Source organism: Panthera uncia, chromosome D1, assembly GCF_023721935.1.
Source record: "Panthera uncia isolate 11264 chromosome D1, Puncia_PCG_1.0, whole genome shotgun sequence".
In the NCBI taxonomy this organism is placed as follows: domain Eukaryota; kingdom Metazoa; phylum Chordata; class Mammalia; order Carnivora; family Felidae; genus Panthera; species Panthera uncia.
In genome coordinates, this window is record NC_064808.1 from 36876135 (window position 1) to 36901427 (window position 25293).

Here is a 25293-nt window from a genome sequence, read left to right on the forward strand (position 1 = left end):
CATTGAGGAGGGCACTTGTTGAGATGAGCAGTGGGTGTTGTATGTAAGCCAATTTGACAATAAATTATATTTTAAAATGAAAAAATAACAATGGTCATTTGTTACCAAGCAGCTGCAGACCATATTGCATTACCATTTTGAAGGCATCTTCAAAAGAGCTCCGAATAGAGGCTGCATTTGAATCTCTGGAATTAGAAGTCCTGCATTTCTATCTCTGCTCTGCTACTCTCTAGCCTGTGATTATGGGTAATTCCTTAACCTCCCTACATTCTCAAGTCAAATTCCTCACCTGTAAATAGACACAGTAATGGCTATCATTTATTGAACATTTGCTTTGTGCAGAGCCCTCTTCTAAGCACTTTATAAATATTACTGCATTTGCTCCTTGCAATTCTGGGAGAAAGATGTGTCAGAAGTTGATTCAAGATGATACTGCTAACAAATGCCTGGACTTAAGGCAGCAAGCCAAGCCTGTCTGACTCAGAGCCTTCTTCCTTTCCACTTCTACACAGGCAAGTACTAGGTCATTTTGTAGATCAACAAACACAGAGATGGATCTATTTCTAAAGCACTAGGTATCCTATTACTTCTCAATTCTTCTTTTGGAATTTCCCACCCAACATGAAAGTCAAACGCCTTCAAACACCTTCCTGTGGAAAACACATCTGTCCACCACGTAGTAATTAATACCTTTATTCTGGCACCAAGGCTCTTCCCCACGTTTATTGCCCATACCTCACAATTTAACATTTAGTTATATGCCCTATAAAATTATTCTCCTTAAATGTAAATTTTATGTCCCCCAAAGAGACCATAACCTCCTCGAGGTCAGGAACCATATCTTACATAATTAAGGAATTAGAATAGTAGTTTGCAAGGTTGTTATTAAACTCTTTTCAAAAGAAAACTTATTTGGAATCCCAGCTTCTCTGACTAAAACCTATTGAGCTAGTTAACCTTGATTTTTTAAGGTCCAAAGAAAACTGATGAGTTGGTGATATTCATTCAGTGAGCTGGTAGCAGGATCAGGACTAGAATCTATGTTGCTGGATTCTCATCCAGTGGTTGCTTTGCCGTGGAAAATCCCAGGCCTGTTCCATCTCCCCTCTGCATCTCTGTCTTGGTCACAGTGCAGAAAAGAACTGGACCACACCTGAACCTAGAAGTCCTTCTGGGCAGGTGGAACTTACCCATCAGGTCACCTTCCAGGATCCAGCATCAGAATTCCAAGAGTCCTTTAACTGTCATGTTGGCCAAATTCTCCAGAAATATGCTGAAGCAAAGCCACTGCTTTACGTCTCTTTACTTCAGACCCATCATCTATGTCACTAAGGACAAAAGGCATTAGCACTACCAAGTCATAAACATTTTTAAAAATTTAACTTAGTAGGATGAGAGAGGATTTGGACAAAATCAACTTATGTTACCTTTGTCTAGCATTTTCTGTTATTGTGATTAACATTGTTCTGATATTAAAACACGATGCAGATTCAGAGCATCATATTCTATTCCATAGAAAATCTGGACAACAAAAAGTATAAAGAAAAGATATCATATATACTCATCCACTCAGGTACTCTGTTACCTATTTCTTTGGGGGCTATTCCTTGCCTGAGTTTCTGTGTGTCTGTGTATGTGTGTGTGGGATTATGTGTGTTCATACATAATTTTTATTTACTATTTTAATTGGAAAGCAGTACACATGCTGCTTTGAATTTCATAATACACAGTGAGAATTTTCCATTGACACAGAATATTCTTCTAAAATTATTTTAATATTCATTGTATTTCCATATATGGCAATCTTGTCATTTATTTAATCAAACTTCCATTAGTTTATATTTAGGCTGCTTTCAGTTTCTTTTCTTATAAATAAATGGAATACATGGCTCTAATAAAAATCTTCTCAGGTAATTGTGACTGATTGTTTCCTTAGAATAAGTCGCTATAAATATTTCTAGGCCTTTTGATAAACGGCCAAATTGCTTTCAAGAAAGTTTCTATTGGGGCGCCTGGGTGGCGCAGTCGGTTAAGCGTCCGACTTCAGCCAGGTCACGATCTCGCGGTCCGTGAGTTCGAGCCCCGCGTCAGGCTCTGGGCTGATGGCTCGGAGCCTGGAGCCTGTTTCCGATTCTGTGTCTCCCTCTCTCTCTGCCCCTCCCCCGTTCATGCTCTGTCTCTCTCTGTCCCAAAAATAAATTAAAAAAAAAAAAAAAAAAAAAAACACGTTGAAGAAAGTTTCTATCAATTAACATTCCTGTCAGCAATGTATGAAGGTGCCTATTTGTTGAACCATCTCCAGAATTGGGTGATTAAAATATATGTAAATATATGGTGTATATATAGAGAGATAGATAGATAGATAGATACACACACACAGAATCACATACCTAATTACATCTCTTTTAGTCACTCCTAAGCTTGCAAGTGTTTTCAAGACTCTGACTGTTCTCTTAATAGATGCTGCCAGTTGCCTACACAATTGTAGATCCATATAAACACACATGTGTGCACAAAAACACACACCCCCTTCCCCTTTGTTGACAATGGAACACAAATTCATTTAGATATCAGTTAGCTAAGTACTAAAAAGGAAGCTGAGATCTACCCCAAACTTAGGGATAAATCTTGATTCAAGCTATTTCTTTTTTTCCATGTTTTATTAGTAGGTATATTAAACAGTTTTGACCAATGAAACATGAAAACAAATCTGCTGGGGACAGCCTTCTGATAAAGTTCTCTTTGATATTAAAAAAAAAAAGTATTCTAAAAAGGGAATCCTCTTTCCCTTCTGACTTTGGGACACAATTATGTCAAAATGTGATGCTTGGAGTTACTTAGCCCTTTTGAGACCTTGAAGGGAGCTATATCAAGTTTCAAACTACCATGCTGAAAATAAAAACTCAAAAAAAAATCTGTGTTGCTGATGATGTTATGGAGCAGCTGAATTAACTAACTCTGGAAACACTGTCCCTCTAGACTTTGTTATGAGAGAATATATTTATCATTTAAGCCAGTGGAGTCTATTTTTTTTCATTCTTTCAGCTACAATTATCTGAACTGATATGCCTACACTGTCCTACTTTATCCTTCACAACTCTGTGAGGATGTATAGAGGATACTGAAGAAGCAGCAGAGAACTCAAGTGGTTTTCCAATTCATAAAGCAAGTAAGTGGCAGAGCCAAAGCTTTCAGCCTGTAAAATTTATACACTAATTTATACACTAGATTTTTAACCATGAAAATTTAGAGCTTTCACTCTGGCCCAAGAATAAGTAATATATTCTCAATTACCCCGAAAAAAATCCTAAAATGCCTCACTATACCTTTAAAAAGTATAGAAATACCTATGCATATGCATTTATCAAAATCTTTGAGATGGAAACAAAGAATATAAGATAGCTTATTAGGTTATTAAAGAGAAATGTCTATGCATTGTGTCCACTCAAATGTGGACACAGCAGGGTTACAAGACCAGCCTCAATAATGTCATAAGTGCTAACGCATCCTTAATCAAACTCCTTTTATGTGAAAGCTTAATTTCGATTCTGCATGCACAATTCCAACAATAGAGTGTACAGAAATAGTAACAAGGCTTCCTGATGAACTTGGATCAAGGGCAACACAGTACTTAATAGGTTTGTGCACAAACACCCTGGGGGCAAGCCCCATCATTCATCCTAGCTGCTCTTCAGCAGTCAATGGTCCTAGATACTTTACAATAGTGCTGGTATAAGAACTCCCTCCCATTTAAACCTCGCAAAGAAGCCAAACACTGCACAAATCCTTCAGATTTATTTTCACCCTGAAACCTCAAGGGAAATGCCTTTTGGGATCCTAAGATATATTTGCTAATTAAAAAAAAAAAACTTTAGCATTATTTTAACACTACTATTACTAAATGCAATAAATATTTGGCCTTTGACTTTTCCAGGATTACATATGGAAAACTGAAGTTGCCCTCGAACACCAAAAGTTCCATGAATTTTTACCCTACACAATCCCTGTTTAGAGGAGCCTCTTCATTTTTTCCCTTTTTTCTCCTTTTGTTGACTTTGTTTCTTTCACATGCCATGGCAGGGAAGGAAGCCTAGTCACAAACATATGTGCAAGTAATGTAGGTTTCTATAATTTCCTCAACTTAATGAATTTTTCTCATATTCTTCTGGACAAATAGGGTCGTATAAATGCTGTCTCGGTCATTTTGAGAATTCTCTTCTTCCATCAGGTTGTGTCATGACTCTAGGGGACTCCAAATGAGCAAGATACTGGCAGAGAAGAAGTCTACTTCTTTACCCAGAGAACACAGGTCGCCCCAGAGAGGTCATCTATCTTTCGAGCTCTTTGAAGCATTACAACAATCATGTCACAGAAGATTCAGAATCTCCTCAAAAGGCCCCACCAACAGAGGCATCCCATAGCCTCTCTCTCTCTTCAGTCCTATTTTTTATTTGTAACTCCAGTATAGTTAACATACAGTGTTATATTAGTTTCAGGTGTACAATATAGTGACTGAACAATTCCATACATCAGCCAGTACTCATCACAACAAGCGCACTCCTTAATCCCCATCACCTATTTTACCCATCCCCCCACCTACCTCACCTCTGGTTCTCTGTATTGGTTCTCTGTAGTTAAAAGTCTGTATCTTGCTTTGTCTCTCTTTTCCTCTTTTGCTCATTTGTTTCTTAAATTCCACATGAGTGAAATCGTACAGTATTTGTCTTTCTCTGACTGTCCTAGTAGTTCACTGAGCATTTTATGCTGTAGCTCCATTCATGTTGTTGCAAATGGCAAGATTTCAGTCTTATTTGTGGCTTACTTATGGTATACATACACCACCTTTTTATCCATTCATCTATCAATGGACTCTTGGGCTGTTTCCATAATATGACTATTGTAAACAAGGCTACAATAAATAGAGGGGTGCAAATTAGTGTTTTTGTATTTTGGGGGTAAATATCCAGTAATGTGATTTGAAGAAGTTTTCCACAGTCATTGCACTAGTTTTCCACAGTCATTGCACTAGTCTGCATTCCCACCAAAAGTGCAAGTGGGTTCCTTTTTCTCTATGTCTTCGTTAATACTTGCGTTTTTTTTTTTTTATTAGTAGCCATTCTGACAGGTGTGAGGTGGTATCTCATTGTGGTTTTGATCTGCATTTCCCTGATGATGACTGATGTTGAGCATCTTTTCATATATCTGTTTGCCAGATGGATGTCTTCTTTGGAGAAATGTCTATTCATGACTTCTTCCCATTTTTTAACTGAATTATTTGCTTTTTAGGGGTTGAACTGTATCATTTATTTATATATTTTGTATAATGATCCTTTAACAGGTCATTTGCAAATATCTTCCCCCATTCTGCAGGTTGCCTTTTAGTTTTGCTGATTGTTTCCTTTGCTGTGCAGAAGCTTTTTATTTTGATGTAGTCCCTAAAGTTTACTTTTGCTTTTGTTTCCCTGGCCTCAAGAGATATACCTAGAAAACAATGCTATGGCCAATGTCACAGAGACTACTGCCTGTGTTTTCTTCAAGGATTTTTATGGTTTCGGGTCTCACATTTAGTATTTAATCCAATTTGAATTTGAAAGTGGTTCAGTTTCATTCTTTTCATGTTGCTGTCCATTCTTCCCAACAACATTTGTTGATGAGACTGTCTTTTCCCTTTGCATATTCTTTCCTGCTTTGTTAAAGATTTATTGACCATATAGTTGTGAGTTTATTTCTGGGTTTTCTGTTCTGTCCCACTGATCTATGTATCTTTTTGTGTGTGTGTGTGTGTGCCACCACCATGCTGTTTTGATTACTACAGCTTTGTAATATAACCTGAAGTCTGCAAAAAGTCCAGCTTTGCTTTTCTGTTTCAAAATTCCTTTGGCAATTCAGGTTCTATATACATTTTAATACTTTTTTGTTCTAGTTCTGTGAAAAATGCTGGTGGCATTTTGACAGGGATTGCATTCAATGTGTAGACTGCTTTGGGTAGTATAGACATTTTAACAATATTTCTTCTAATCCATGAGCATGGAAAGTCGTTTCATTTCCTTGCATTGTCTTCAATTTCTTTCATCAATGTTTTATAGTTTTCAGAGTATAGTTTCACCTCTTGGTTAGGTTTATTCCTAGGTATCTTATTACTTTTGGTGCAGTTGTAAATGGGATTGTTGTCTTAATTTCTCTTTCTACTTCATTATTATTGTATAGAAATGCAACAAATTTCTACATATTTTGTATCCTGCAACTTTACTGAATTCATTTATCAGTTCTAGCAGTTTTTTGGCAGTCTTTCATGGTTTTGTGTGTGTGTGTGTGTGTGTGTGTGTGTGTGTGTGTTTACAGAGAGAGAGTGCAAGGGAGAGGCAGAGAGAGAGGGAGAGAGAGAGAATTCCAAGCAGGCTCCATGCTGTTAGTGTGGAGCCTGACGTGGGGCTTAATCCCAAGAACCGTGAGATCATTACCTGAGCCAAAATCCACAGTCGGACACTTAACCGACTGAGCTACCCAGGTGCCGCTCGTGGGTTTTTTGTTTTTTTTTTCCTATATAATATCATGTCATCTGCAAATAGAGAATCTTTTACTTCTTCCTTCCTGATCTGGATGCCTTTTATTTCTTTTTGTTGTCTGGTTGCCATGCGTTGGACTTCCAGTACTATGTTGAGTAAAAGTGGTGAGAGTGGACATCCTTTTTTTGCTGCTCACCTCAAGGGGAACACTCAGTTTATCCCCACTGAATATGAAATTTGCTATGGGTTTTTCATACATGACCTTTATTTTATTGAGGTATGTTTCCTCTAAACCTACTTTGTTGAGGGTTTTCATCACGAATGGATGTTGTAATTTGTCAAATGCTTTTTCTGCATCTGTTGAAACGATCATATGCTTTTCATTCTTTCTCTTCTTGACGTGATATATCACATTGATTTGTGAATATTGAACTCCCCTTGCATCCCAGGAATAAATCCCACTGGATCATGGTGAATGATTTTTTTTTAATGTACTGTTGGATTCTGTTTGCTAAGATGTTGTCTTACATATCCCAGAATGCAGCCCTGGAGGCAGGGCCCTTCCTCCAGAAACTGTCCAAGTCTCTTCCTTCATTACCTCCTGACCCTATACTACCCACTCTGGTTTTTCCAGTCTATAGTAGAAAGGACGATTCTCCTCCCTTTGGATTCTTCTCTGACATTCTCTGATTTACAAAAAGCAGACTGCATAACAGAATTACCTGGACCTTTAAACAAACTGAAGCCAGGTCTCAATCCTACACCAAATGAAAATCCAAAGTTCTAGGAGTAGATCCCAATACTGACTTTTTCCTCCATGTATGTATGTATGTATGTATGTGTATATATATATATATATATACATATATATATGTATATATATGTATACACACACATATATATGTATGTATATGTATATATATGTATATATGCTGAGAACCTCAGCACTAAAACATTAGGATTTTGGAATCCTGCTTTTGTACTGTCACATCGCTCCTCTAGATGGGGAGGTAGGTAACACCGTCAACCACTTATTTAAAGTAAGGGAAGAAAAAAAGGACATACTGGCCAAACAAATCAAAACAAAGGGAAAATGTCTCATATTGATTATCAGAGCTTTTGGCTGGGTTATGGAATATCCAAAAGTACAGGTCTTATTTTGACTCTCCTTATTCAATATATCAATAAATGTTCTTGGTCATCTTTAATAAAAAGTAGATTTGCATCCTAAAGCATCTGATACAGCATTTTCCACTAAAGTGAAGGCAGTCTACAGATCCATAGCTGGAATGTCATTCTTAAACCTGGATCACCTCTTCTGAGACTGAGAACCAAGCAATTAGTTATCTGTCCCTTTAATGCTGCCAAATAGTCAAAAGTCATTAAGAACAAGCATGTCCAAAACAAGCACATGCTGTGTGTTTTATAGGTAAGGATAATCAGTATGAAATTTACTACCATGCTCTTTCAAGTTGCAGAATGTTGTGTTTTGGCCCTATTTCATATGGCTCTGCTCAATAAATAAAAAATCAGGTACCTCATAGTTAAAGTGTTCTGTGTATCATCGTTAGGAAAAAAGCATTTTCCAGAAAACGTTTAAAATTTCTAACAGTTAATTTTTTCTCCTAAGTGTTTTAAACTGTTGCCTCACCTCTTTTCATTACAAGGTACTTAACTTAAACCATTAAGTTAATAGACTATTATTTATCTCTAACTTCAACTAAGCTTACTTGAAGTATTTCAAACATACACTTCCTTGCCAATATCAAGAAAATAAAAATCCTTTTAGTGAGGTAATAGAAATCACATGGGATATATGTTATCTCACTTGTTCCCTTTATTTCTTACCTTCATGGGAAGTTTTTGGCATAAAAATGAATGCTTCCCCATTACTGTCAAGTACCTGTCTTATTGCTGCGGCTTTTGTCATAAATCACAAGTATCCTCCTTTAAAGCTGCCTGAGTATCCAATGATAACGTCTTATCAAACAACCTCAACATAGGGAGTTTAACTGGGGATAAATGAAGGTCAGAGACCAATAAATCAAGCAGGCTGACCACTCCAAAAATCAAAAGGTACAGAGAAGATAAAAAGCACCCCACCAAGTCAATTTCAGGGAATCCTCCCGTTTCAAAATTCACAAAAGAGCAAGGGCAACTCGGGGTTCCCTTACAGGAGAGAAAGTGATTTAGACTCACACAGATTCTAAGGCAAAAAACTAGTCCAGTGTCAAGAGTCCAATGCTTCAGACTTCACCCTTTCAAAGGGCAATGGAAACTTTCCTAGAAAAAAGTACAGAGCCTCGTCTATAATATATGGTCATGTCAGGGAATCCCCAGCCTCTAAGGGTAAAAATGAAATTACAGTACATTTTAAGTTACAGGCAAGCATTCTCAGTGTTGAACCCTCCTAACTTTATTATCCCATGACATAGAATTTCTTTCTCAATTTTAACAAGATAAAGAAGGACGAAAGAGTTAAAGCTTCTTTTCTGTTTGACATACTGTCTTTCCCCTCCGGCATCAGGTTTGGCATCTATTTATTGTCTCAGGTGCAACCTTTCTGAAAGGGCTGTGGTTATCGGCATAAACCCTGGAACAGTTATTTCAGGATTTCTCCTTTGAAACTTGTAAGAGACAAACAGCTAACATGGGATTAAACACCCAATACTCAAGTAAATTCTACTAAAACTTTCAAGAGGGATTGATTTGGCAAACACTGGAATATTTTTGAGAGTGAATGTACATTTGAGTTTTTTCATGTGAAGATGTTGCCTCATTAACCATGAACTCTCTGGGCACAGAGGTCATTTATCTCTATTCTCAACCACCACATTTCCTAACACTCATGACTGACACTAATTATGCATCAGATTCATGAATGGATGAAGCAATCGGTTATTGAATAATCAATCTATTACCAAAGTTACTAGATCATCTTTAACTCTAGGCTAATTTTTGGTTGAATACAACTTTTCAGTATTCCTACTGACTTCTAGGAAGCTAAATGGCATCCTAAAAGAAAGAAAAAAGTGACCTAGACATACTTAGAAGACCAACTCAACAGTGACAGAGAAACTGATCCAGGACAGAGTCTAGGATGATCTTTGGAATTCAGGAATGCCAATAATGAGAAACGCTCTATCAGGAACGTGGGGCAAACAAAGGATGTCTTCAGGCCTGTCAATTTCTCCCAGAAATTTATCTTTGGAAAATGAAACATCTGAGAAGACATCTTACAGTGGCCGATAGGTAGTACATACCTTACTTACTACCACATGCAAATGATCACTTAGAGGAAGAAGTCTTCTTTGCCAATAAAGAAATGAGAGAGATTGGCGGTGGGGACCTGATCTACCTTGGAGAGTGAAGAGCACCTTTGCCCTAACAGGCTCACTTTCAGGATGCCAAGGTAAACATCAGAGTTCCAGCTTAATATGAAAGCACCTAATGGAGGCCTTGGAATCTGGTCTAGAGGAGAAATGGCAGGGAGAATGCTTGTCTCTTAGCTCTCCTCACTAGATCCACATTCCACACTGTAAAATCCTAAGCTAATCCACTCAGTGCATGCTAACAAGCCCCAGGAAACTCCAATAGCTCCTCTTGGTTTGCAAAAAATATTCCAGACACTCTGTTCTAGAAATCAAGCACCTTTTCCTTATTGAATTTTGCTTGTCCTTCCATCAGAGCACTTAGTACAGAAGTGCTTAATATCTTTATCCTTTTGAGACTACTTTCCCCAGCACATTGTGAACTGCTGTTTTAAAAAAAAAAAAAAAAAAAAAAAAAAAAGGTTATTTTAATGAACAGCTTCTCGTGTCAAAGGAAACAAAGTTTGTTGAGAATCTATTAAGTGTAAGTCACTGTGGTATTCATTAGCACTGTTCACCAAATATTTTGGTTTTCTAACCCTTCCAAGCACAAAGTAGGAATTGTATTTCCTCATCGCCTTGTAGTCAGTTAGATACTGGTGATTAGTTCTAGTCAACTAGCAGAGGATAGAAAGGGTATGTTGTTACTCCCTGACAAGAACATATAACAACTGTTACAAGACCCTCCAGGCTCTCTTTTCCCCATCTTGGCAATATTCCCAATACTGACTATTCCATCAGTCAGTATTATGATTACTACAATCAGTAGTAATTATGATGAGCAGAGCACGCTGTTGACCAGTGAAAAGCAAACAAAACGTTGTTATTTTAAATCAGTAATATTTGGGGTTTTCACTGCAGAACATCCTATCCTGATGGCACTTATGACAGTGCCACGATAAATGTTTTCACATATAAAATTTGGTGTCCTCAATAATCTAACAGTTAACGATACAGCAGATATGAGCCATTTTTATATAAATGAAATTTAGAGAGGTACATAGCGCAAGCCTAAGTAGTTTTGCACATTCCTTCATTCAATAAGCATTTGCTGAGCACTGCTCTCTGCCCAGCTATGTTCTCTACCTCACCCCACAGCCCCCACCCCTCCTGCCCCCTGCCCTTGGCTGTTTTAAATAGCCAAGATAGGTAGTGAGCAAACGGGAAAAGATTGCGGCTCCCGGATGTTACGTTCTAATAAGAGACAATTTTTGAAAATCACATATAAAAAATGAAAATTCTACATGGTGATAAGTGATAAAGAATTACAACCAGGAGATAGGATAATGGGTGGCTAATTATACAAATCAGAGAAAGTCTCTCTGGGCCTATCATTTTTAGGTTGACACCTGCATGACAAAGGAAGAGCCAGTTATGGGGATATCAAGAGGAAAAAACTTCTGAGACAGAGCTCACGCAAAGGTCCTATGGGAAAACAAGCATGTTGAATGGGGGGAAAAAAAATAAAAAACCTCCAAAAGTCAGTGTGGCCACCACATAATGGACAAGGATGGAATTGGTACAAGACAAAGTAATAGGGACAGGAAGGAGAATAACCACATAGGGTTTCATATAAAAGTAAGTATGGATTTGATTTTCTGTGTAATAGGACACTACATGAGAAGTTTAAGCATATTTGAAAATTCTTATTTTTAAAACTTTGCTCTGGCTACTGAATGAAGAGTGAGTTATAGTGGAGCAAGAATGGAACACAAAGTCCAGTGTGGTGTCAGGGGTCTAGTAGTTTGGTAATAAAGCATATGGGCAGAAGTGCACACATTTAGGACAGGATGTAGAGGGTAGAGTAAGACTGGTGTTTGGACTGAAGTTGGAGGGGCAAGAGAAGGAAAGGAGTCCAGTATAACTCCTAGCTTTCTGGCTTGAAAAACTGGGTAGATGAGGCTTTCATTTGCTGAGATGGGGAAAATTGAAAGAGGAAGTTTACCAACATGGAAAGAAATCCAGAGGTCATTCTTAAACATGTTAATATGAAATGCCTCTTAAACATCTACATGTGGGTGTCAGTTTGATAGGATTCAGAAGCTCAGAAAAAAATACTGTACTCGATAGAAACTGAGAAAGTATCGACGGAGTGCTGTGAAAGTCCTACATGATATGAAGGCATCTAAAAAGTATATGTAGGTGAACAAAGAAACAGGATCCAGGGCAGAGCTCTGCAGCACTCTAACCTTTAAAAATGTGAAAAGAGAAAGAAAAACAGCTAGGGAGCCTGGGCAGGGCCGGCAGTGATGAAGAAAGACAATCAGGAAATAGGGAAAGGCAAGAAAATAATGTGTTTAAAAGAGAAAGGTGTGGTCAACGCTCAATGCTGTTGAGAGGTCCCAGAAGATAAGGACACTGGACTTAACAAAATGGAGTTCAAGGCTGACCTTGATAAACACAACCTCTGTGGAATAGTGAGCATGAAAGCCTTCTGTGGAGGAGGTTAAGGAAGGTATGCCAGGTGAGCAAATGTAAACGAGGACAGTAATCACAATTAAGAAGTTTTGCCATGAATAAAAGCAAAAAGATGGGGCAGCAGGCAGGATGGAAACTGGGATCAAAGAAAGTTTCTTAAAGAAAAAGACCTTACTCCCAATTCCAACCTATGGAAATTCCAAATCCCTCATCAAGACTTCAGAAACTCCTAGAAGGAAACTGTTGTGATAGTGATGTAGAAGTTTACGTTGGGCGCGTGGATAAGGGACAGGAGTAATTACTTCAGAGTGAGTACCTCTGTCTCTGAGGTCTCAACATCCTATACACACATTTCTGCTGTGTATACCATGTTAACTTTCAGTCCACCAGGGTAGAAGGGGAAGGGCTCATCCAGCATGCAGGATAGGTACACTTTGCTGAAGATTTGAAAGGCATAAGGAAAACTTGCATTGCCTACTGAATAGCAAAACAATGAAAAAACCTCACATTATATATTCCCACCCTTAAAAGTCCTTTCAGTTCTCCTTCCACAGGGAGGTTTTCAATGGTCCTCTGTCCTTCACAGCACCTGGTCTTCTGTTCTCCGACTAGTGACTGTTCTCTGACTCCCTCTTGTTTTTCTTTCTTTCGCTCTAACTTACCCATTCCCTCTGATACAAAACATACACACACAAAACAAAAACTTCGTGCATGTACGATGTGTGTTTGTACAGGTTTTTTTTCTGCAGAGCTACACAGTATCTTGTTTTGTTTTGTAGGGGGGATGCTTGGGTACCCACTGATACCCACATCCTTATCTTTTGCTTTGTAAAAGCAGTTGTGGAACCAGTTCTATAAACAATACATTTTCCATCTCGTTCCATATATAAACCACCAGGCAGGGCACCTATCCCTAAGAGGCTTTCAAGAACCACCAAGCTCTGGTCTTCCTCCCTTAATGAAAAAGTAAAAACAGGCAATATTCTGATATGATTTCAACAAGCTCTTTCTACACAGAAGGACCTTCATCAAGGTTTATCAAGTTGCATGATATGTGATGCTGTGTTGGGAGAATACTCACTGGTTCCTTCTAACCATAGGGTTACAGTAAATCAGGATGACCTGGATTTACTAAGAACAGAGAAACCATCATAGAGAACATCAGATTTTCATACTGTGTTGGTTTACAGGTCGCAAAGAGTTTTGTGCCCCGGTTAAAATGTTTAGATCTCAGCATGCTATGTTTACACAATCTCTTTTTTCTCCAGGAACTTTAGTTATACTACATAAAAGATAGATAAATGAGACTGGCCACCTGTGGCCATCAGAAACCTGCATCAATCTGGAATCACCAGCTCCTTAGCCAAAAAATAGTAACCTATACATATACAGAAATAAATGGAAAAGGTTGCATGGACATATAAACATGCTTCCCTAACTTTTGCAACTTTCTGCACTTCTGAAAAGGTCACTTGCAATAAAATACACTGACAGTGGCTGTCCATTCTGAGTGAAAAATTCAGTGTAAAAAATTTTTTTTAAGTTTATTTATTGTTGGGGTACCTGGGTGGCTCAGTCGGTTAAGCGTCCGACTTCAGCTCGGGTCATGATCTCACAGTCCATGAGTTCGAGCCTCATGTCAGATTCTGTGCTGACAGCTCAGACCCTGGAGCCTGCTTCAGATTCTGTGTCTCCCTCTCTTTCTGCCCCTCCCCTGCTCATGCTCTCTGTCTCAAAAATAAATCAAAACATTAAAAAAATTAAAAAGCTTATTTATTTTTGACAGAGAGAGAGAGAGCGCAATGGGGGGAGGGACAGAGAGGCAGAGGGGATAGAATCTCAAGCAGGCTCCAGGCTCTGGGCTGTCAGCACAGAGCCCGATGCAGGGCTTGAACTCACAGACTGCGAGATCATGACCTGAATCGGAAGATGGAAGCTTAACCGACTGAGCCACCCAGGCGCCCCATGAGTGAAAAATTCAGTCTATATGCAAACGTTATTGGGACAAATGAAGATGCAGGAGTCAAGGAAAGGTACAAAATGACTGACATTTTATGTTTAAGGGGCAGTTTTCTTACAGGTTACAAACTGGTTAAAGATATTTGACCAAAAGAAGAACTTTCTACAATCCCTAACCAATTTACAGTTCATATCTCAATATACATAACTGGAAGTATATTGGACCCCCCCTCCCCCCGCCACCAAATGCCTCACAAAGCCAGCATTACTCAATGAAGGCACTGACCACACAACCCTGCAGTTCCAGTTTAGTGCTGACAGCCCCGCCGTATAGGGGAGACACCATCGGTATTTGTCAATCAAGAGTCTTGAGCAGCTCCCCTATTTGTCCAATCTCTGCTCACCAGATACTCCTTCTCCCCCTCTAAATCGAATCTTTGTCTTTTCCAGTGGGAACAAAGTACATTTTCTTATATACGAAAACATTTTATCATGATGGAAGGAAAATAGATTGATCCTTTTCTATTCTTAAAACTGATGTCTCTACATCCCTCAACGTTACTATAGGCAACGGGGGACTTCAAATTCAAATCAAAGACCCGAGCACGCATGCGCGCGCGCGCGCGCGCGCGCACACACACACACACACACACACACACACACAGATACTAGGAGTAGAAATAAATTGCGCAGATAAAATTTCTTTCATCACTTTTTTCTCTAAAGGTGAGGGTAAAATAATGCAAGAGAAAAACCAATTAGGTGACAACACTTGGATCTAAATTTAACAAAACACAGATGGGGCAGAGAAGGGCTGAATCAGAAAAACAGTGTTGGTTCTTCAGTCTCACCTGTACAGGAAAAGTCATCCACGCGAATGTATCCCGGGACACAGTCACAGCGATATAACCCAGGCAAGTTGACACACACAGTATTGGCATGACAGTAATGCATCTTAGCTGCACACTCATCAATATCTGAAGGAGGAAAAAGAAAAAAAGAAGCAATATCACAGTGAGGTGAATGACGGAACTATCATGTAACCATGTTGCAATGAAATTTAAAAAGGCAAATGCCCAACAAAGCTAAGAGAAAATGCAAGATGCATTAAACACAAAATCTTAAATGCAAATTCAGCTGCATTCAAGTGCATCAGATCCCATCTTGAGCTGAAAGTATTTCCAGAAAGATGCACAGTGAGACGCAACAGCTAAGAAACCTAGAGGTATGAAGACTGAATCTACTATTACTAATCCCTCACCACGGAGGATGCTGGATTTAAACATCCAAAATCAAGGAGTTCTATGTCCAATGAGTTGATGCCAATTAATATTTATTAGATGTCCACTGTACATGGTGTAGCTTTTATCAGGGAGATCAAGGGAATCCAGGCTTCTCTGCTCATGTGTCTTACTAAGACATGCTTTAATCCATCTGTTAAAAAATGATGGTGCAGCCAGTTTCTCCCATGGTGTATTTTGAATACAGACAGCAGCTGTAGTCTAATGCAAACTGATGCCTTTCATCCCTTGACCTGGAGATTCATCCCATGAGACAGAATAATGGGCTGATTCAGCAAAAACATCTTTTTCTTTCTGGAACAGAGGTCAGAGCATCCCCTACTTTCTCATAAGCATTCATGGGAAGAATGAGAATCACCTACAACCTTAGTACAGAGTTTAATTGAGTCTTTTCTGGAAGTTGTTTTCAGAAATGGCTTTACGTTCATTTTACTCAGACTGCTTATGTGTGAAGGAGAGGAACAGGGAGCAGCACAGTGTAAGAACCTAAGACAGACAATGTGAGTTCTGGTTCTGGTTCTTCCACTGACTAGCCTGTGACTTCCATTTAACCAGTATGAGTTCCAGAATTCTCATGAATTGGTCATGCAGGCCAGTTCTGAACCTACATCTTTAAACTCCTTATCTAATTTAATCCACAAACAATTCCACAATCACAGTACAGCACTACCCACAATTTGCAGTGTAGACAACTGAGGCTTAGAGAGGTTAAATATGTGGCAAAAATATATACCATCCTGTTAGAACATGCTACACCCAGGAGTGGAACTCAGAAGTCAATCTTTTATGATGATTTACTTAATGAAAGCACCTTGAAGATGATAGTCAACCACAGTGTTACTATTAAGGTAATCACTGAAGTCCTAATACGCTTCATGTGTAGAAACAGAAGACAAAAACACCTATAATCTCACTTATCTATATTAAAAGTAAAAGTAGATTGACTTCCTGATAAAACACACTGAAGTAACACCAGATTCTTTTAAGCACTAAACATCTCTCAGCCTATAAACAAAAGTTATTGTGCAGTAATCGAGGTCCTAGAAGGACACTTGCAGTTAGCAAGACTTCCATAACTATAAAGAACAAAACACCAGAAATTAGAGAAATGATTCAGGCAATAAACCAAGTGTTATACTTGCACAAGATCATGTGCTTTCAAAGGTGATCCAAGACAATGCACAATTAAAATAAATGGACAAAAGGAATATTAAAACTATATAATAAGATTACATCAAGCAAGGTGTGGAGGGAACTCTCCCACAAACTTAAGACAGAATAGTAACTGCACATGAGCATGAGATATTGTTTGGATCTCTCTGGCACCCAGGACATTAGAATTCTTTTAACAAGCCGGCTCCTGGCATCATTTAAGCATTTTTGCTTCACACACCGGCGGATACCATAAAAGTCAAGAGGAGTATTTCAGGAAAGGACTAACGATTATTTTTGTCACCTGCTGAATAAGATAAAGACATAACTAACCACTGGATTTGGCAAGAAGTAGTTCACTGCTGACCTTGACCTAATAAGAGTAGATTTGGGAAAGTGGTAGAGAAAAGCCTGACTGGAGTCCATTAAAGAGAGAATGGAAGATGAGGGAAGAGAGAAAAACAAGGCAAACTTTTTGAGATTTTTTTTTCCCATAAGGAAAAATGGAGGAGCAGCTCTGGGGAGACTTGGTGTAGAGAGAGTCTTATTTACAGATGGAAGAGATCACAGCACATTTGCAGGCTGTTGGGAAGGATTCAATACAAGTGAAGCAAACTGATGATGTTGAAGAGAGAGATCACTGTAGGAGCAAAGTCCTGGGGAAGAAGGCAAGAGGGACTGTGCTCCAGCATGCAGATGGAACACATCACCTTCAAAACAAGAATGAAGCTGAGAGAAGCAAAGAGGTGGAGATGGCTGGCTTATTCGGTGGCTGGGAGACAAAGTAGTTCTCCCTCACTTATTTTTATTTTCTCAGTGAAATGCAAAGAGAGGGTAACATTTGAGAATCAAGAAAGGGAGGGCATATCGGATATTTAAGGAGAGAGGAAATGGTATTAAAAAACAGTCATTTTGAAAAAAAGGAACAAAAATTTACTAGAGCATGTGGGAAGGTGGCTGAAGAGCTACTGTGATTTGCAGTCAAAAGTGCATTAAGTGACAGCAGTCAACATGGCCATGTGTTTTCTCCAGTCTCATTCAGATATTTTGGGGCAATAGCACGGTAGGTGGAAAGTTAAAGGAGTTTTTATGCAAATATAATGGGTAAAGACAGATACGAGGGAATTGAGGGTATTAAGAAAGAGGTGATGATAATGAAGTAGGAAGGAATCTCGGCTATTGAAGAGAGATGTGAGGACATGAAGAAGGAGGTAGACAGCTGTAAATGCATTAAAATTAGGGGTGGACACTGTGTTACACTCCTGAGATCTCACTTCAGAACTAAAGAATTTAATCCCCCAGCTAAGGGGAGTACTGCCTGCTAACAATCTTCAGCTGTTATCCTTTTTAGGAAATTGTCCTTGGCCAATGAGAGATTATACAGTCACAGTCACACTTCCATCCTGGGAGCGACCTACAAAGACTAGTTCTCATTCATCCCGAACTCAAGAGAATTCTAAAGGACCATCCAGATTTCAGAGCACTGAGACTGAGCTAACTTTTCCCTCTGCCCAATCCTACATTCTTCCCTTCCCCAGAGGCATTCATCCCTACAGCACTTTCTAATAAACTTCCTGCACTCCAGTCTCCATTGCCAAGTTTGCTTCTGGGGGAACCCAAACTGCCGCAGCAATCCTAATGGAGGCAAGGTGTAGTTACAGTGAGGGTCTAGAACACATGAGCTAGAAAGCTAGAGGAGGGGTTACAAAGCAGTGTGCCTAACATTAATATTTTGAAAATGATTCAGTTATTGATGATTACAAGGTCTTTCCCAGGACTATGGGGGAGTGGAAGAATAGATCATTGTAAGTGAGAGGCTGGGAACACCAAGAGAAGCCAGGCACTGGAGGAAGTTAGTTGGCATTAGTGCTGTTCATCGAACAGATATTAACAGTTTTCCTCCTCCTGAGCACATCACACAACTGTGCTTCCCCATCCTCTTGGAAGCTAAGCAGAGCTGTATGAGTGATCATGAAGTCTGAACAAAACACAACACTTCCAGGTGGAAATATTAAGAGCCAGCGCCTGACTTACCACATTTTCTTGTTCTGGCGTTGGAAATCATGGAAGCACAAAGATGGAGACTCTTTGAGCCTGGGTCCCTGAGTGAGGCATAGGCAACCAGACAAGCTTGGTGAACATGTTGCATGAACTAGAAATATGCTTTCACTGATGTAAGCCATCGAGCCCACCCTGGCTGGTATAGAGGGTGACTAAGAACAGCATCTCAAAAATGAGATCCTTAAGCTTGATCTTAAAAGATGCACAGAAATTCACCACATAGAGACTGGAGGCAGGGGAAAAGAAGGGAAACTACAGAGACTAAACTTTTTGTCTGTGCAGAGTCAGGAAGGGAGAGAATCACTGAGTCGTGAACATTAATTAGCCCTCTGCTAAGCCCTGAAGCAGAGGATGAACAAAAGGTCACCACAAACCTCACAGCCTGGCAAGACATTGAGCAAAACTTGTTAAGTCCTACCAAGAATGTGAGATCTTTTACCAGGGGGCTTTGATCCAGGCTGAGAGGGCCAGAGGAGCAGTCTCTGTGGAAGTGAAGCTTCATCCAAGACCTAAAACACAAGTCCAACAGGTAAAGGGGAGAAGAATAACATACCAGACAGAGAAGAATGTTTGAGAAGCATTAGAGGAAGGAGCTTTGTCTGTTTAAAGTACAACTGGAAAGATAAGCTCAGGCCAGATCCTGCTGAGCCGTGTGGGCCATGGGAAGGAGTCTAGACTTTAATCAGGGTGGTGACATAAACCAATTTCTGTTTTTAAAATATCAGTCAGCTGTGCTGAAGAAAATGGATTGGAGCTGGGCAAGCTGAAGGCTAAACACGTTGGTATTTTACTCACAGAGAGATGGCCACATGGAACTCCATTTCATTCTGCCGGGGTGCCCAGGCATTCTTTAAGATGAGAAACTAGTCAGGACTTGCCTTAGAGGTAATTCTATCTTCAGCCCATGGGCCACAGCCACCAACCAGGCTGCTGACTGCAATGAGTGTTTCCCTGTCATGGATCCTTGTCAGCTCCACCCAGAGAGAAACTCCTGCTTCATTTCCCTGAGGCCTCTGGATAACTAATGAGAGGTATCTGCCTCATCTAGATTTGAAGGACTTACTTGGCTGCAACAAGCTTATTTTGATTCAAACAGCCGAACCATTGCTCTGTTTCATAGATTTCAAAGGCCCTAAATAAAACTATTTTCAAAAACAGAACAAGGGGATGGTGAGAAAACCCCAGTGAGAATTTCTCCCATAGACTTACCCAACCTTTACTCTCTACATGCATGGGGTCTCACACAGGACCCCGGGTCATACATCCCTGCTGCTATGGTGAAGTGTCTCAGTTGGTTTCGTTTTCAATTCATATCACTGATAATCTCAGCTCTTGCATATGTCCTAATTTCCAGGTACCATTCCAGAAACAGCACCAAATAAAGCAGAAAGGTTGACGAATGTACCAGAAAATTCAACTGTTACAACCTTATCTTTGTTGCTTATCCCCCATCATGCAAACACCAAATATAAAAACCACCTCGTGGTATAACTAATGCAGAGGGGAGAAAAAAAAAACTGTAAAGTGTTTAGAATCAGCTAGCTGGTTCCCTTGGGACGAGGAGCTAAAAGCAAGGAAGGAATTGAGAACTTCCCTGGTTTTAGGATGGGGCTGGAGATAGAATGGCAACACATTTGCCAAAATAAAAATTGCCTCTCTATCGTCAGGGAAAGGCACAACCCTGCAGACGGTTTCAGTAGGACTTAAGAGTGCTTCAAAAGCAAATCTGATTATAGAATCAAAACAGAATTAACAAACATCTTCAGAGAATTGAGATATCCTAAGAAAACAATCTTGAGAACTAGTGAGCTGAGATTTTTAAAATGAGCCTAAGACGAACATTGGCTTATTGTTCACAAAGATTCTGAAAGGTAATGAATAATTACAAAAACAAGCACATGAACACACGAACACAACTCCCTAATGAAAGAATGAACTGAAACTCGGAGAAAGAAACTGCATACGGCCCAAAGCACCAAAGATTTTAACCTGAAAGCCATCCGACCTTTGTCCAGGTGGTGCTGATGCTCTGCCTGAAGCAGATTTCTTTCTTAAGCAATGGTCTTTCCAGGTGTGATATTCACCCAAAAACCAGAAGACAAGAAAAGGCTAAGCCTGAGGCTGAACCTCAAGGTGTGAGTTGGACACACTCCAGTTCAGGTTCAAGCTAATAAACGTCTCAATCCGTCTAGGAAGTTGTTATAAGAAGAACCACAGTTAACCTGACTATTGGAGGGATAAATGGACTAAAAACAAAAACAAAACAAAACAAAACAAAACAAAACAAAAACCCCACACCATTAGGCCCAGGGTAATACCAAAATGAGTAAGAGGTTCAATGTATATAACCTCATAGGATAAAATTAGGAACACCCCCCTGGCACCTGGCTAATCCTCAATAAATAGCTGTCATTTCTTTGTATCAGATACTATGCTAGGTATTTCACAGATGGCATCTCATCACTTCATGTATTCCTCTTGAATTAAGTAGGTAGCCCCACACCATGATGAGGGAACTGAGGCTCAGATTATTAGGTCACTTGCCCAAGGCACGAAGTCAGTAAGCATAAGAGCCTGGGCTTAAATCCACATAGTCTGACTTCAAAGTGGGCACTGTTCTCACGGTGCCAGCTCTAGCCCTCACTAACAATTCCATCCTAGGACTCTGTTACATACATCTGATGCTGCCAGGAAGCATATGTAAACAAGAAGATCTTCAAATTCTAGGTCTGCGTGCAATGCCGTTCATAACATTTGGTCTGGTATTACACTCTGTTAAAATAGCAATGCTACATCATGCATCATTGCTTCTTTGGCTCTTTTAAAGAGATCTTAACACGTTCACACTTAAGGCTCCAGTGACCCGGAGCCCCAAAACAGGTAGGCGCCTTCTGCTCCCAGCTTTTTTAGCCCACAGCTTGATACAGTCTTTATGCTGGTAGCTTAAGACTGATTGCCTCCTATAGAATTAGAAACTAGAGACAAAAGGCCTGGTTGTTTTCTTCTTTTTAATATTTTTAGAGAAACATCTATAAACCCGACTGCAGTATATATCAGCTCGAGTATAATGGGGCTCGAATTACGATTTATTCGTATAGATTGCTTGTCACCTTTGAAATATTAGAGCTCATCTTCTGGTGGTCTTTTGAGGTAATAAAAATACATGATTTATGTCCCTCCCCAGGATGGTGAAGTAGTTTGTTTTCATTTTAAAAAGGTGTACTTATGGACTTTAAAACAAAACTTGATGTGGCGTAATGATTCTTCATACATCACCAGCCTCCATCTGCATAAGAGTTCAGAGCAAACACGGGGCGCCTGGGTGGCGCAGTCGGTTAAGCGTCCGACTTCAGCCAGGTCACGATCTCGCGGTCCGTGAGTTCGAGCCCCGCGTCAGGCTCTGGGCTGATGGCTCGGAGCCTGGAGCCTGTTTCCGATTCTGTGTCTACCTCTCTCTGCGCCCCTCCCCCGTTCATGCTCTGTCTCTCTCTGTCCCAAAAATAAATTAAAAAACGTTGGGAAAAAAAAAAAAAAAAAGAGTTCAGAGCAAACACAGACCCAAATTTGGCATTATCATCATTAAATTAGAGTTCAGGATCTGGGTAGCAAAGACAGAAGCAAATGTAAAGAATTCTTTTAATAAAAATGTGTGATCTATTCAGACTTGCTCCTAAGAATTTCCTAGAAAAAGGCAACGTCCGAAGGTTGGACTCTGGGGGTTGGTGGGAGGTGGTTATGCCTACTCTTCATGCACATTTAAAAAAAGAAACAGAAAGAGGAAAGAAAAGCAAGATTTACTGAGACTGTGCTCTGTATCAAGCACTGTGGAGATCCTATCTCATTATTCCCATCCCATGCACTAGCATCAACAACTACCTATAGGGTACCTAGAATTTCAACTCAGATCTCGGTGACTCCAAGAAGCATACTTGTTCGACTCTGACTGCTGGACCAAGAGCCCTGGAATGACAGTCAAGAGTAAAGCTATCCTCCTGCTTTTTCTGTTAGCTAACTATAGCCCTGGCAGGTCACTTCTTCTTCTCTAGACCTTGGTTTTCCCATATATAAAATTAGGGACTTGGACCAGAGAGTATCTAAACCCTACCAGTTCCCTGTTCTAAAGTTCTTGACATATTCAAGTTTTTCTGTCCACAGATCATAAAAGCCTACTTCCGAAGCACTTTCTCTTGAGCTACCCATCTGTTCTCCTGTTTTAAGAAGCTGACAGATGCTCCAGATGCCTTTCCCAAGATACAGGTCCTAGAAAATACTATTCAGATGACCTAAGTCTTCTCACTGTTCTTTCATTAACTGTACCAACTGAGTTGGCATCTCCCCTGCAAACCAAAAGCAGCCAGAACTAGCAAACGTATATTCACAAAGAGCATGGATCTGGGCAAATTCTCCATAGACAAGTAAGGTAACTTGGAGAGCAATTCTACCAGACTTTAATCTCCTGTCTTCGCAGACATCATGACTTATAAAAACACGGTGGCATTGGCCAGTCAGCTGTTATATTAGAATTGTGAATACTCTCCATCTGTGTCATACTGGATATTTTTTTAAAGTTGGGGCCTATTTTATCTCTGACTTGCACTTATAAAAATCCAGTCAGGCAGAAAAAATAGGATTATGCCCTTTTTCAGATGAGGGAACAGAAGCCCAGAGAAGATAGAAACAGAGCCCCAAACATATACAGATAATCATTGAGCTGATAACAGAATCAAGGTCTTCTAGCTGTGAACTAGTGCTTTATCCAATGTTCCATGTTTCTCTATAATTACAGTTTTCTTCTGAAGCAAGGGGAGAAAAATAAAATGCCTATAGAATTTAGGAATATAAACAAAATGCCTAACAGAAGCCAGGTAGCTGATATCTATGCAAAATACGCCCCTCCCACAAAGAAATAAAGTCTCTCATTATTCATAAAACATACATGTATCTTATTTTCCTACTTCCAAGAACAAAGAAATGGCTCTCTTTTATAGGGAAAAAGCACAGTATGAGGCCAATAACACATAAAAAGGGACACTGAACCTCAGTGGTGGAAAGACGACAGCAAGAGTTTGGACTGTGGACAATCAGAGCTCCTTCTGGTTAATGCCATGATGGAGTAATAAGGGACATCATTGCATAGCACTTATTATGTGCTAAGCACAGTTTAGAAATGTTTGGGGGGTGCCTGGGTGTCTCAGTCAGTTAAGTGTCCAACTTAGGCTCAGGTCATGATCTCACCATTCCTGAGTTCGAGCCCCGCGTCGGGCTCTGTGCTAACAGCTCAGGGCCTGGAGCCTGCTTCAGATTCTGTATCTCCCTCTCTCTCTGCCCCTCCCCTGCTCATGCTCTGTCACTCTCTGTCTCAAAGATAGATAGATAGATAGATAGATAGATAGATAGAAAGAAAGAAAGAAAGAAAGAAAGAAAGAAAGAAAGAAAGAAAGAATGAATGTTTGGTAAGTTGTCTCAAGTCACATAGCTAAGAGATACTCCTGAACTGCCAGCAGAGCAGGTAGGATGGGTCCAGAGTTTATACTCTTCACTCTAGAGTACTACCTCTCAGAGATTGTGGGCTAGATCTATGATCCTTCTAGAGAAGTTGCATATCCAAGCATTAATTTTTTAGAAGTTTTGCTCCAGTTTTTCCCCAAATACTTCAAATGAGGCAAAATGTATCTATCAGCTTCAATCCACGAATGCCTATTCCTTAAAGCATGTTGTCACAAGGAGCTTTAGTGGCAGAAAGAAAAAAGGTACAGAAGGGAGAAAGGGAGAAAGGAAAAAAGGAAGAAAAGGAGGAAAAGGAAGAAAAGGAGGAAGGAAGACAAGAAGAAGGGAGGAGGAGGACAAGGAAGGAAGAAGGAGAGAGAAGGGGGGAAATGACAAGACAACCCAGGGAGGTGTCTAGATAATTTCTATGGACTGAACTGTGTCCCCCCAAATAGGTTGAAGCCCTAACCTTCAATACAATGGTATTTGGAGACGGGACCTCTGGGGGGTAATTATGTTTCGATAACATCAGGAGAGTGGTGCCTCAAGATGAGATTTGTGCTCTTAGAAGAAGAGATTCTAAGACAGATACTGTATGTTTTCACTCTTATGTGGATCCTGAGAAACTTAAGAGAAACCCGTGGGGGAGGGGAAGGAAAAAAAACAAAAAAAAGGTTAGAGTGGGAGAGAGCCAAAGCATAAGAGACTTAAAAACTGAGAACAAACTGAGGGTTGATGGGGGGTGGGAGGAAGGGGAGAGTGGGTGATGGGTATTGAGGAGGGCACCTTTTGGGATGAGCACTGGGTGTTGTATGAAACCAATTTGACAATAAATTTCATATATTGAAAAAAAAAAAAAAAGAAGAGATTCTAGATAGCTTACACCCTTGCTTTCTTCCATGTGAGGACACAAGGAGAAGACAATAAGCTGCTGGCCAGGAGAGCCTTCGCAAGACACCCAACCATGGTGGCACCCTAATCTCAGACTTCTAGCCACCAGGAGAGCGAGTCAATTCATTTCTGTTATTTAAGCCATCC

At 39.9% G+C, this 25293-nt stretch overlaps 1 protein-coding gene across 2 annotated transcripts in view; it reads right to left on the minus strand.

Annotated features, from left to right (window-relative positions):
* Window positions 1-25293, minus strand: part of NELL1 (neural EGFL like 1) — an 877100-nt gene that overhangs the window by 453743 nt on the left and 398064 nt on the right. For both annotated transcript variants that reach the window (XM_049649290.1, XM_049649281.1), the window contains exon 13: window positions 15106-15231. In XM_049649290.1, the coding sequence (XP_049505247.1) occupies window positions 15106-15231 (126 nt within the window). The remainder of the gene's footprint in view (window positions 1-15105; window positions 15232-25293) is intronic.